The sequence below is a fragment of the Scylla paramamosain genome, chromosome 16, assembly GCF_035594125.1.
Source record: "Scylla paramamosain isolate STU-SP2022 chromosome 16, ASM3559412v1, whole genome shotgun sequence".
In the NCBI taxonomy this organism is placed as follows: domain Eukaryota; kingdom Metazoa; phylum Arthropoda; class Malacostraca; order Decapoda; family Portunidae; genus Scylla; species Scylla paramamosain.
The window spans coordinates 17378774-17392979 of NC_087166.1; the positions used below are offsets into that span (position 1 = coordinate 17378774).

A 14206-nucleotide genomic window follows, 5' to 3' on the forward strand; every position below is an offset into this window, starting at 1 on the left:
TTCTGCTTCTCCATATAGAGTGCTATTCATGCGTTTTTGCGTTTTGGTACCTAAGAGCTCAAAATCACTCATAATACACGTTTCTTGTTTTTTTTTTTTTTCATATATTGGGAACTTTGCATTAATTTTTGCGTCTCTCTAAGTAACAAAGAGAAAAATTCTCAAAATATGGAAATTTTATTATGTTTTTCCAAAGAGGGTGTTTTGCCTACTTTTTTTTATAGTATTAGTAAGTAAAAATTTGAAAAAAAGTCAATAGACACGTTTTCGGTAATGTTTTCTATTTCCATATAGGGAGATTTCCATGCTTTTAGTGTTTTGGTAGTTAACACATTAAAACACTAAAAAGACACGTTTCTGGAAATCTTGTATCCTTTCCCTTTATAGAGTACTTTGCATTCATGTTTGCATTTTGGAATCTAATAATGTGAAATACACTCGAAATACACGTTTTTGGTAATGTTCTGTTTCTCATTATCGAGTATTATTAATGCTTTTTTGCCTTTTGGTACTTAAAAAGCTCAGAAACACACATAATACTCGTTTCTCGTAATGTCTTTTCATTTCCCCATATAGGGTATTTTGCCTGCATTTTGTTGTCTAATAGGTAACAAACGTAAGAATACGTCAAAACAATACTCGTTTTTGGTAATATTTTTTCTTTTCTCCATAGAGGGTCTATTGCATGTTTTTTTTTGTGTGTGTGTGTGTGTGTGTTTTGTTATGTAACAAGTTAAAAACACTCAAGAGAGATGTTTTTCGCAATGTTGGATTTCCATGTTTTTTTGTTTTTCTTTTTTGGCGTTTTGGTGTCTAACACGCTCAAAAACATTATAAATTTCCTTTCATTTCCCAGATAAGTGGCTTTCCATGCATTTTGGCATTTTAGTATCTAATAATATGAAGAAAAAAAAAACACTCAAATACACGATTTTTTGTCATTTGATTTTGTCTTGAGATAGAGTACTACACTCTGTATAGTACTCTATAAAAGTTTTAACATTTAGTACCTAAAAAACCCAAAAACTCTCGTAATAGACGTATCTCTTAATGTCTTCGTTTCCCTAAATAAGTACTTTTCATCCATATTGATTTTTTTTACGTAGCATTCTCAAAAATATTGAAAACATACTTTTTTTTTTAAGTTATGCTGTTGCTTCGTAGTTTGTTTCTTTTTTATGTGTGTTTCAACGTTTTGGTATGTAAGTAGCCCAAAAAACGAAAAAAAAAAAAAAAAAAAACGTCTTTGGTAATGTTGTTTGGTTTCCCCTATAGCGTGCTTACCATTCCTCTTAACGTTTTGGTGCCTAGCACGCTCATAATCACTCAAAAGACAAGTTTCTGGAAGTCTCGTTTACTTTCCCAATGTAGAGTTTTTTTTGCATACATTTTGGCGTTTTGGTACCTAACAATGTCAAATATACACAAAATACACGTTTTTGATAATGTTGATATGTTTCTTAGTATAGAGTATTGGTAATGCCTTTTTACGTTTTGGTATCTAAGATCCTCAAAAACACTCTTAATACACATTTCTCTTAATGTCTATTTTATTTCCTTATACAGGGTAACTTCCATGCATTTCGGCGTTTTCCTACGTAAAGCCCAAAACACTGAAAATACTTCTTTTTGGTAATGTTATCCTGTTTTTCAGTAATGGTTGTTTTTAATAGTTTATATCATTTAGGTACGTAAGTAACCCATACACTCTGAAAAGAGACGTTTTTGGTAATTTTTTTTTAATATATTCTAATTTCTATGGTTTTGAATATTTTTTTTTGTGGCTAGCACGCACTTAAACACACACACACACACACACACACACACACACACACACACACACACACAAAAAAAAAAAAAAAAAAAAAAAAAAACACGTTTCTGGACATCTCTCTCTTCCTTTTCTATTAAGAGTCTTTTGAATGTATTTTGGCGGTTTGGTACTTAACATTGTATAATAAACTAAAAATTTACGTTTCCGGTAATATTGTTCTGTTCAATATAGACTGAGATTCATGCGTTTTCTCGTTTTAGTACATAAACTCAAAAACACTCAAATTGCTTGTTTTTTGGTAATGTTAATCTTTTTCTCCAAAAAGAGATTTTTGATGTATGCGGTTTAGATTTTTGGTACGAAAGAAGATCAAGAACACTCAAAAGACATTTCTTTTTTAATGTTGTTCAGTTTTCCCATATAGAAATATTTCTATGTTTATTAGTGTTTTGATGCAACACGCTTATAAATAACACTCAAAAGATACGTTTTTGGAAATGTCTTTTCCTCATATAAAGGTGCTTTGCATGCATTTTGGTGTTTTGGTACCTAACAATGTGAAATCCACACAAAATACAAGTTTTTGGTAATGTTCTTTTTTCCTTATAGAGTGCTATTCATGTGTTTTCGCGTTTTGATACCTAAGAAGCTCAATTGCACTCATAATACACGTTTCTCGTAATGTCTTTTCGTTTCCCCATATACTTTACATACATTTTGGCGTTTTCTACCTAGCAATCTTAAAAACACTAGGAATACTTGTTTTTGGTAAAGTTATTCTGTTTCTCTGTAAAGTTTACCTTGAATGGGATCATGTTTTCTTAGTGTACCCGTGTTCCGGTTACCTGCCATTCGGGCACTATCCTTATTATTGTTATAAGTAGTGTAAGGCTTATTTACCCATTTTATATCATGTAGTATTATTCTCTTCATAATTTAAGTTCTCTATATCTTTGTATGTATAAGGGAGGAAGTATAATTGAGGTGGAAATACGTTGAAAACGAGGGGACCTTGAGTGGGCAACAACACATTCCAAGGAGGGGAAGGCAGAACGCTTTGTGTCGTGAAGTGGGGAGGAAGGTGGCGTCTCTCAGGGAAGGATCTTGGTATGGATTGGTGATGGAATGAGTTTATGGAGGTACTAGTGGTGTAGCGTTATAACCTTGATATCCAGGATGAGGTTAGTGAGTCTTTTGTGGTACCAAGAGCTCTTGTCCGCTGAAATTCGGTTGTTGAGTTGTGCCGGTGACGCTGTTGGAAGGGGTCATAGGTCAAACTGGCAGCCATTTTGTGAGTGGAGGTTGTGGTGTTGATCTTGGAAGCTGGTGTTGTGGTGTATTGGTGATTTTGGGGATGATGTTATGGTGTTATGGGTGATCTTTGGTGATGATGGTAATCTCCTGTGAGGCTTGAGGAGGTGAAATACGGGAATTATTGTCTGGGGACGCGGTAATGGCGTCTGGGTAAATTCCTGCGGTTGAGGGGAAATATTTCTGTGACTGGTGGAGGTGTAAACAGGTTCTGGTGTTGTGGGAAGTGACGAGAACGTCATGTAGTAACATGTACTACCTCATGTTGTTTGTGAATTATTATTAGTATTAATATATGTGGTTGTAACATAGAATAATCGTGTTTCCTACTCCCCCAACATTGATCTGATATTAGAGGTAATTCCAGGTGTGCTGAGTCAAGGTAAAGGTAGAGTGATAGATAATTCTGGCGATTTCGGATAGGTCGGGTAGGCACTCGAAACCTTTAAAAATCCAGACCTTTAAAACTTTCCGGGATCAGTGTAACGCCCACTTTCTTGGAAAGATAACCGGTATCGTACGATCGTAAGTAAGTAAGCGATCGTGACAGATTATGGGGGCCCGTCCGGGATTTTTAAACATTTGTGGAGTGTAACGAGTGTTACATGGTGATTGTCGTTGGGAGGAATTTACCTGTGTGAAATATTTCTTTAAAAACTGTGTATGCATTGTGGTGAATATTTGGAGGAATATTTTGTGAATATTTTGTGGAGTGTAGTAATTGTAATCATGGCCGCTAGACGTGTTGAGATGTTCCTTCTGTCGAGAAGTGTGCATGATCTGTACACACTAACCAAGGAGGAATTATGTTCAGTGGCTGAGAGGTTTCAAGTGGAGTTGTAATCCAAGAAAAAGGAGGAAATGCAGGCGGAGTTGAAAAATGCTCTTGTGGAGAGGAGCTGGTTTGAAAATGATGGTGGTGAAAGTGAGGATAATGATGGGGAGAGTGTAGAGGAAGGTGCTGAGGTCAGTGAGATAAACCTGGGTGCTCTTGGTGGAACAGATGGCCTTTCTAGTAGTGAAAATTCGAGTTAATGAAACTTCAGATGCAATTGCAGAAGCAGAAAGAGGTAGAGTTGCAGCAGATACAGATGAAAAAAGAGATTGAGATAGAAAAAAAAATTAGAGCAGAAAGTAAAAATAGAGTAAATGAGACCAGGGCAGGAAATGGTGCTCAAGGCAACGGGGATTTAGAGAGAAAGGCCATCAGTATGCCTAACTTTGTGGAAGGGGAGGAAGAAAACTTCTTCGTTCAATTTGAAAAAAAACTGCAAAGATGATGGGATGGGATGAAAATGATTAGGCATTACTAGTCCAGTCTAAATTTGAGGGAATGGTCCGAGAGATATATGTGAATTTGAGTGAGCGAGACGCGCGTGATTATGAAGTGGTAAAGGAAGCGGTGTTGGGATCAACCCTTCTATGTCCGAGTGTGTACCGGGAAAGGTTCTGCAGGACAACAAAACGCCCAGGTGATACTTATCTCGGGATAAGTGTGGGGAAAACTATAGTTTTCCCCACACTTACACCATGCCCCCGCCAGCCGACCACAACATGAGGTCTATGCCCTATAGGAGTAGGCCCAGGAGCACTACCTATTACCAGAAGGGTAGTGGTGATGAAGGTGCAGTTAAGTGCCTTGGACGTGGAAGTAGCGGGCATAGGAAGTACCAGTGTCCGAAGGGACGGCCGAAGCCAGTGGGAGCAGTTGCCGCCCAAAGAAACCTGGTAAAGTATGTGGAGAATATGAATGCAGAGATACAAGAGGAGCCGCCGAAAGATGAGGGCTTTGAACACTTCACCAGTAAGGGCACAGTGAAAGTGGAGGGAAGTCCAGAGAAGGTGATCAGAATCCTTCGGGATACGGGAGCTAACCAGAGTCTGATCTTAAGTAGTGTACTCCCATGGAATGAGGAGACCAGCACTGGCAGAGAGGTCTCATGCAAGGGTGCAGGAGGCAAGTTCAGTATTCCCCTGCACAAAGTTTGGCTGGACTGTGGATACGTCACTGGAGAGGTGACGGTGGGAGTGAAGGAGACACTGCCCGTAGATGGAGTGGATATGCTGGTCGGGAATGACCTGGCTGGAGGTCGAGTTATCCCTAAACTTCAGATGGTAGACAACCCTCTGATAGGGATGACAGAAACCACCACTCCGGCAGAAGTCCCTCCCTCAACAGATGGGGAGGCAGAGGTGCCTGAATTGTTCCCAGTCTGCGCAGTGACCCGAGCGATGTCCCGGAAGGAACGCATGAACACCGAGGGAGCAACGCAGGAGGACGAAGGCCTGGGCGTTCTGTTTGAGGAACCTGATGAAAAAGGAACTAACCCGGAGTTTGTGAGTGGTGAACCGGTTGTAGGTCAGGTGAAACCCACCCTTGATTTTCTGGCAGAAAAGAGCGAGTTGATAAAAGCTCAGGAGAGTGATGAAGGCTTGAAGTCTATTTGGAATGAGGCTAAAAGGCTGGGTGAGCTTGACAATGAGTACGTGGGTTACTATGTGGATAACGGGGTATTAATGAGAAGTTGGAGGACCCTGACAGCCCCAACCTCTGATCACTGGATGGTGAAAAGGCAGATTGTGGTGCCATGGGTGTATAGGAAGAAAATTTTGGAGATGGCACACGAAGGTAATCTGGCAGGACACCTGGGGGTCAGAAAAACCCTAGGAAAGATCCTGTGTCATTTTTACTGGCCCAGAGTGAGAGATGATGTGAAAGAGTTTTGTAAAACTTGTGGTTTGTGTCAGAAGATGGGCAAGCCGAACCAGGTGATTCGCCCTGCCCCCCTTCATCCTATACCTGTGGTCGAGGAGCCATTCAGTAAGGTGGTGATAGACTGTGTAGGTCCTTTATCAAGGACCCAGAGGGGGAACCAGTACTTGCTGACTATTATGTGTATGTCATCCAGGTTTCCTGAGGCCATTCCCCTCAGGAGTATAAACTCTAAAAACATTGTGAGGGAACTGGTGAAATTTTTCTCCTGGGTGGGAATTCCTAAGGTGTTGCAGTCGGACCAGGGAAGTAATTTCACTTCTCGCACGTTCAAGGAAATCCTAAGGGGTTTAAAGATTGAACAGAGACTGTCGAGTGCTTATCATCCTCAGTCTCAGGGTTGTGTAGAAAGATTTCACCAAACTCTTAAAAATACTCTCAGGATGTATTGTGAGGAGATGAGTGTTCAGTGGGATGAGGCATTGCCACTAGCCTTGTTTGCGTTAAGGGACAGTGTGCAGGAGTCAACTGGTTTCAGCCCATTTGAGTTAGTGTATGCGCATGAGGTGAACGGTCCTTTAAGGATGGTGAAAGAAAAATGGTTAGGAGCAGAGGAGCCTCATACTGTGGTGAAATATGTATCTGATTTTAAGGACAGATTGATGAGAGCTAGGGAAATTGCTCGGGAAAATTTGAAAAATAGTCAGAGTGAGATGAAAGGCTGGTATGACAAGAAGGCGAGGGCCAGATCTTTCCAGCCTGGGGACAAGGTATTGGTTCTTTTCCCATTGCAGGGTGATCCTTTCAAAGCCAGGTTCAGCGGGCCTTGGGAGATTGAGAGGAAAATGAGTGATGTGAATTACATTGTAAAAACTCTAGGGAGGAAGAAAAAGAACCAGTTGTGTCATGTAAACATGTTGAAGCCATTTCATGAAAGGGACACAGAAAATGGAGGTGATGTACTTGAAGGAGTAAGAACTGTGAGTGTTGTAAATGTAACCACTGAGGCGGATGAGAAGTGGTCCGAAGTGAAACTGAGTAGGTGTGAAGGGATGGTGCTAGAGAACTCAGCTGTGTTAGGGAATTTAAATGATAAACTGGGGCACATGGAGCTAGAAAAGAAGGAAAGGATCAAGGAGATAATTGAAAGATTCAATTCTTTGTTCCCTGATGCACCTAGAAAAACTAATGTGGTGGTGCATGATGTGGATGTTGTGGAGGCTGAACCCATCAAACAGCATCCCTACAGAGTTAACCCGCAGAAAAGAGAGATCATGAGAAAAGAAGTAGAGTATATGCTGGAACACGACTTAATTGAGCCCAGTGAGAGCCCATGGAGTTCGCCATGTGTACTGGTGCCCAAGCCTGGTCAAGAGAGTTTCCGTTTTTGTACGGACTATAGGAAGGTTAACATGGTGACAAAACCTGATGCTTACCCTATCCCTAGAGTTGATGATTGTATAGATCATGTGGGAAGTGCCAACTTCATAACAAAAATTGACTTGTTAAAGCGATACTGGCAAGTAGGACTCACTGTAAGGGCAAAAGCCATATCAGCTTTAGTCACCATGGATGGATTATATCGGTACAAAGTTCTTCCGTTTGGGATGAAGAACAGTGGGAGTTCTATTCAGAGGTTAATGAACAGAGTACTGAAGGGATTGAAGGGATGTTCTGTGTACATAGATGACATATTGTTGTACACTGAGAGTTGGGAAGAGCATGTGCAGCTGTTGGAGGAAGTATTCAGGAGGCTGGATGATGCCAACCTTACTGTCAACTTAGCAAAAAGTAATTTCGTGCAAGCTGACGTGGAGTACTTAGGTTTCAAGATTGGGAAAGGTGAAGTGAGAACCGTGGAAGCCAAGGTGAAAGACATTGTAAATCTCCCTCCACCCACCAATAGGAAGGAGATACTGAGATTCTTAGGGGCCAGTGGATATTACAGGCGTTTTTGTAAAAATTTTCTCTGATGTTACCATGCCCCTGACCAAGTCTACTGCCAGGAGGAGGCAGTAGACACCTGCCGAAACGATAATTACTCCCAGTGAGGTCTAAAGCACTGTTCAGGGGGTGCTGTGAACTTATCATTAAACCCAGCTGTGACCTCACTGAACGTTTCCCTGTGTGTCTCACAACACAAGGGGGCAGTCACAGCCTGCCCTAAAGACAACTCTCTTCCTCCACACAAAACTACAAGCACCTAATAACACCCATACCCTTCACTCAAAAATTTTAAAATCATCATGGCAACTCCTACACCAGCCTCGGAGTCCCCATCTGGGGAGGGGACCATAAATGTCCCCAGGTCGGACTGCCTTTCTGTCGACGACCCTAAGTGTCTTGACACCCCCCTCAACTTTTTCTTCATTAACTTCTGCAACATTCGCGGTCTAAGATTTAATTTTCAATCTGTAGAACACCACCTCTCCTCTTCTAAACCTCATCTTCTTTTCCTCACTGAAACTCAGGTGTCTGAGGTAACTGACAGTAGCCCCTTTTCTGTTTCCTCCTACTTTCTCTATCCTCATTTTCGATCCAAAGCTGGATGATGCGTTTATGTGCGCAATGACTTAATCTGCTCTCGTGCCCACGCTCTTGAATCTTCAGAGTCTTCCACCATCTGGCTACGACTACAGAGTCACTCTCATACTAAATTTATCTGTGCTGTATACTCGTACCTCTCTCCTAACTCCTCTGACTATAAGAAATTCTTTGACTACTTAACTTCCAAAGTGGAGCACATTCTGACCCTCTTCCCTTTTGCAGAGATCTCCATTCTTGGAGATTTCAATGTTCACCACCAGCTTTGGCTTTCCTCTCCCTTCACTGACCATCCTGGTGAACTAGCCTACAACTTTGCTATCCTCCATGACCTAGAACAATTGGTGCAACACCCTACTCGCATTCCTGACCGTCTTGGAGATACGCCCAACATTCTTGACCTTTTCCTGACCTCTAATCCTTCTGCTTATGCTGTCACCCTTTCTTCTCCGTTGGGCTCCTCCGATCACAATCTCATATCTTTATCTTGCCCTATCACTCCAATCCCTCCTCAGGATCCCCCTAAGCGAAGGTGCCTCTGGCGTTTTGCCTCTGCCAGTTGGGGGGACCTGAGGAGGTATTTTGCTGATTTTCTTTGGAATGACTACTGCTTCCGTGTCAGAGACCCGTCTTTGTGTGCTGAGCGCATAACAGAGGTGATAGTGTCTGGCATGAAGGCGTACATTCCTCACTCTTTTTCTCGTCCTAAACCTTCTAAACCTTGGTTTAACACAGCTTGTTCTCGTGCTATACATGATAGAGAGGTGGCCCACAAAAGGTACTTAAGCCTTCCATCACCAGAATCTCATGCACTTTATAATTCTGCCCGGAACCATGCCAAGTCTGTTCTCCAACTAGCCAAAAACTCCTTCATTAACAGAAAATGTCAAAACCTTTCAAGATCTAACTACCCTCGTGATTTCTGGCATCTAGCCAAAAATATCTCCAATAACTATGCTTCTTCTTCTTTCCCTCCTCTACTTCAACCAGATGGCACCACTGCTATCACATCTATTTCTAAAACTGAACTCTTTGCTCAAACCTTTGCTAGAAAGTCTACCTTGGACGATTCTGGGCTTGTTCCTCCCTCTCGTCCACCCTCTGACTACTTCATGCCACGTATTAAAATTCTTCGCAATGATGTTTTCCATGCCCTTGCTGGCCTAAACCCTCGGAAGGCTTACGGACCTGATGGGGTCCCTCCTATTGTTCTCCGAAACTGTGCCTCCGTGCTTGCACCTTGCCTAGTCAAACTCTTTCAGCTCTGTCTGTCAACATCTACCTTTCCTTCTTGCTGGAAGTTTGCCTACATTCAACCTGTTCCTAAAAAGGGAGACCGTTCTAATCCCTCAAACTACCGTCCTACTGCTTTAATTTCCTGCCTATCTAAAGTTTTTGAGTCCATCCTCAACAGGAAGATTCTTAAACATCTATAACTTCACAACCTTCTATCTGATCGCCAGTATGGGTTCCGTCAAGGCCGCTCTACTGGTGATCTTCTGGCTTTCCTTACTGAGTCTTGGTCATCCTCTTTTAGAGATTTTGGTGAAACTTTTGCTGTTGCCTTGGACATATCAAAAGCTTTTGATAGAGTCTGGCACAAAGCTTTGATTTCCAAACTACCCTCCTACGGTTTCTATCCTTCTCTCTGTAACTTCATCTCAAGTTTCCTTTCTGACCGTTCTATTGCTGCTGTGGTAGACGGTCACTGTTCTTCTCCTAAATCTATTAACAGTGGTGTTCCTCAGGGTTCTGTCCTGTCACCAACTCTCTTCTTATTATTCATTAATGATCTTCTAAACCAAACTTCTTGTCCTATCCACTCCTACGCTGATGATACAATCCTGCACTTTTCCACGTCTTTTCATAAACGTCCAACCCTTCAGGAGGTAAACATATCACGCAGGGAAGCCACAGAACGCCTAACTTCTGATCTTTCTAAAATTTCTTATTGGGGCAGAGCAAACTTGGTATTGTTCAATGCCTCAAAAACTTAATTCTTCCATCTATCAACTCGACACAACCTTCCAGACAACTATCCCCTCTTCTTCAATGACACTCAACTGTCCCCCTCTTCTACACTGAACATCCTCGGTCTGTCCTTTACTTATAATCTGAACTGGAAACTTCACATCTCATCTCTAGCTAAAACAGCTTCTATGAAGTTAGGTGTTCTGAGACGTCTCCGCCAGTTTTTCTCACCCCCCCAGCTGCTAACTCTGTACAAGGGCCTTATCCGTCCATGTATGGAGTATGCTTTACATGTCTGGGGGGGTTCCACTCATACTGCTCTTCTAGACAGGGTGGAATCAAAAGCTTTTCGTCTCATCAACTCTCCTCTAACTGACTGTCTTTAGCCTCTCTCCCACCGCCGCAATGTTGCATATCTAGATGTCTTCTACAGCTATTTTCATGCTAACTGCTCTTCTGATCTTGCTAACTGCATGCCTCCCCTCCTTCCGCGGCCTCGCTGCACAAGACTTTCCTCTTTCTCTCACCCCTATTCTGTCCACCTCTCTAACGCAAGAGTTAACCAGTATTCTCAATCATTCATCCCTTTCTCTGGTAAACTCTGGAACTCCCTGCCTGCTTCTGTATTTGCACCTTCCTATGACTTGAATTCCTACAAGAGGGAGGTTTCAAGACACTTATCCACCAATTTTTTACCACTGCCTTGACCTTGTATCCACTGTCCTTTACTTATAATCTGAACTGGAAATTTCACATCTCATCTCTAGCTAAAACAGCTTCTATTAAGTTAGGCGTTCTGAGACGTGTCCGCCAGTTTTTCTCAACCCCCCCCAGCTGCTAAGTCTGTACAAGGGCCTTATCTGTTCATGTATGGAGTATGCTTCACATGTCTGGGGGGGTTCCACTCATATTGCTCTTCTAGACAGGGTGGTATCAAAAGCTTTTCGTCTCATCAACTCCTCTCCTCTAACTGACTGTCTTCAGCCTCTCTCTCACCGTCGCAATGTCGCATCTCTAGCTGTCTTCCACCGCTATTCTCATGCTAACTGCTCTTCTGATCTTGCTAACTGCATACCTCCCCTCCTCCTGCGGCCTCGCTCAACAAGACTTTCTTCTTTCTCTCACCCCTATTCTGTCCACCTCTCTAACGCAAGAGTTAACCAGTATCCTCAATCATTCATCCCTTTCTCTGGTGAACTGTGGTACTCCCTGCTTGCTTCTGTATTTCCACCTTCCTACGACTTGAATTCCTTCAAGAGGGAGGTTTCAAGACATTTATTCATCAATTTTTAACTTCTGCTTTGACCTATTTATTGGACTGGCATTTCAGTGGGCATTTTTTTATTGTATTTTTGTTGCCCTTGGCCAGTGTCCTTCCTTCATGAAAAAAAAGAAAAGAAGCGAAACAACACTCGTAGTACACGTTTTTTTTTTGTTCATATCATTTCAATTCCCATATCAGATATTTTGAATGCATTTTAGCGTTTTGGTACATAATAATCTTAAAGACTCTCAAAATGCACTTTTATTCATAATGTTGTTCTGTTTCCCCTTAAAGAGTGTACTGCATAGGTTTTAGTGTTTTGGTATGTAAGAAGCTCAAAAACATTTAAAAGACACGTCCTCGTTAATGTGGTTTTGTTTTCCCATATAGGATTTCTTCCATGCTATTTGATATTTTGTTGCCTAACACGCTCATCAACATCCAAATGACATGTTTCTGGTTATCTAGTCTCGTTACCCTATATCGGATGCTTTGGATGCATTTTGACGTTTTAGTACCGAACAAGCTCGAAAACACTCAAAACACACGTTTTTGATAATCATTTTCTGTTTCTGCAGAAAGGCTGTTTCGTTTGCGTTTTAGCGTTTTTGTACCTAAGGAGCTGAAAAACATTCAGAAGACACGATTTTTATGCATATGTTTTGTTTTCCAATATAGCGTGCTTTCCAGGTTTTGTTGAGTTTTCGTACATAAGAAGCTGAAAAGCACTCAAAAGACACGTTTTTGGTAATGCTGTTTTCTTTCTTCTATAGAGCGGTTTGCATCTATTTTGGCGTTTTGGTACCTAACATGCTAAAAAACACTCAAGTTACACATTTTTCGCGATGTTGTTCTAATTCGTCCTATTTGGTGATTTGTATGCATTTTGGGATTTTGGTCCTTAACATGCTGGTAATCACTCATGATCTTGGTAATGATGTTCTGTTTCTCCAAATAGAGTACTATTCATGTGTTTTAGCGTTAAGGAGCTAAAAAGGAGCTAAAAAGGTGTCCGTTTCTGTTAATATCGTTTCGTTTCCTATATCAGATATTTGTTTTTTTTTTTTACTTTTTTGGTAACTAACAAGCTCAAATAAATTCAAAGGATTATAAAAAATGCGTATTTTTAGTATGTCTAAGCTTATAAGGTACCAAAACCCCCCAAAATGCATGTAAAATACCCAATATGAGAAAGAAAACGATATGAACAGAAACGTGTATGATGACTTTTTTTTTCCATTTTTTTTTTGATACCAAAACGATAAAACACATGATTAGCACTCTATATAGAGAAACAGATGATTATTACCAAAAACATGATTTATGAGTGATTACCACCTTTTTAGGAACCAAAACACCAAAATGGATACACAAGCACCCTATAAGAAACAGAAAAAAAAAACATTGCTAAAAACGTATAATATGAGTGTTTTTGCATTACAAATGTGTACAAAAATGGGAGTGAGAGAAAGAACAAAGTCTTGTGTAGCGAGGCCTCGGAAGGATGGGAGGCATGCAGTTAGCAACATCAGAAGAGTAGTCAGCATGTAGAAGATATCAAGAGATGCAACAATGTGGCGATGCGAAAGAGGCTGAAGACAGTCAGTTAGAGGAGAGGAGTTCATGAGACGAAAAGCTTTTGATGCCACCCTCTCTAGAAGAGCGGTATGAGTGGAATCCCCTGGCCTTGTGAAGCATACTCCTTACATGGGCGGATAAGGCCCCTGTACAGAGTTAGCAGCTGGGGAGGGTGAGAAAAACTGGAGAGACGTCTTAGAACGCCTAAACTTACAGAAGCTATTTTAGCTGGAGATGAAATGTGGAGTTTCCAGTTTAGATTATAAGAAAAGGACAGACCGAGGATGTTCAATGTAAAAGAAGTGGAGTTGAGTGACAGTTGAGTGTCCATGAAGAAGAGGGGATAGTTGTCTGAAACTCTGTGTCGAACTGATAGATGGAGAAATTGAGTTTTTGAAGCATTGAACAATACTAAGTTAGCTTTATCCTAATTGGAAATTTTAGAGGTCAGACGTCAGGTGTTCAATGGCTTCCATGCGTGAACTGTTTACTTCCTAAAGGATTGGACATCTACGAAACGACGTGGAAAAGTACAGGGTGGTATCATCACCGTAGGAGTGGATAAGACAAGAAGTTTGGTTTAGAAGATCGTTGATGAATAATAGGAAGAGAGTGGATGATAGGACAGAACCCTGAGGAACACCACTGTTAATAGATTTAAGAGAAAAACAGCGACCGTCTACCACAGCAGCAATAGAACGGTCAGAAAGGAAACTTGAGATGAAGTTACAGAGAGAAGGATAGAAACCGTAGGAGGGTAGTTTGGAAATCAAAGCTTTGTGCCAGACTCTATCAAAAGCTTTTGATATGTCCAAGGCAACAGCAAAAGTTTCACCAAAATCTCTAAAAGAGGATGACCAAGACTCAATAAGGAAAGCCAGATCACCAGTAGAGCGGCCTTGACGGAACCCGTACTGGCGATCAGATAGAAGGTTGTGAAGTGATAGATATTTAAGAATCTTCCTGTTGAGGATAGATTCAAAATCTTTAGATAAGTAGGATATTAAAGCAATAGGACGGTATTTTAAGACATTAGAACGGTCACCTTTTT

General features: G+C 41.2%; 1 protein-coding gene across 1 annotated transcript; it reads left to right on the forward strand.

The window, feature by feature from the left end:
- Window positions 1-4615: 4615 nt before the first annotated feature.
- LOC135108195 (uncharacterized) lies at window positions 4616-7771 on the forward strand. The gene has a single exon (XM_064018970.1). It carries the CDS (start codon window positions 4616-4618, stop codon window positions 7769-7771), a length of 3156 nt encoding a protein of 1051 aa, XP_063875040.1.
- The last annotated feature ends 6435 nt before the right edge of the window (window positions 7772-14206 follow it).

Coding starts and splice junctions, on each gene's coding strand:
- LOC135108195 (XM_064018970.1), top strand. CDS start 4,616: ATGCCCCCGCCAGCCGACCACAACATGAGGTCTATGCCCTATAGGAGT.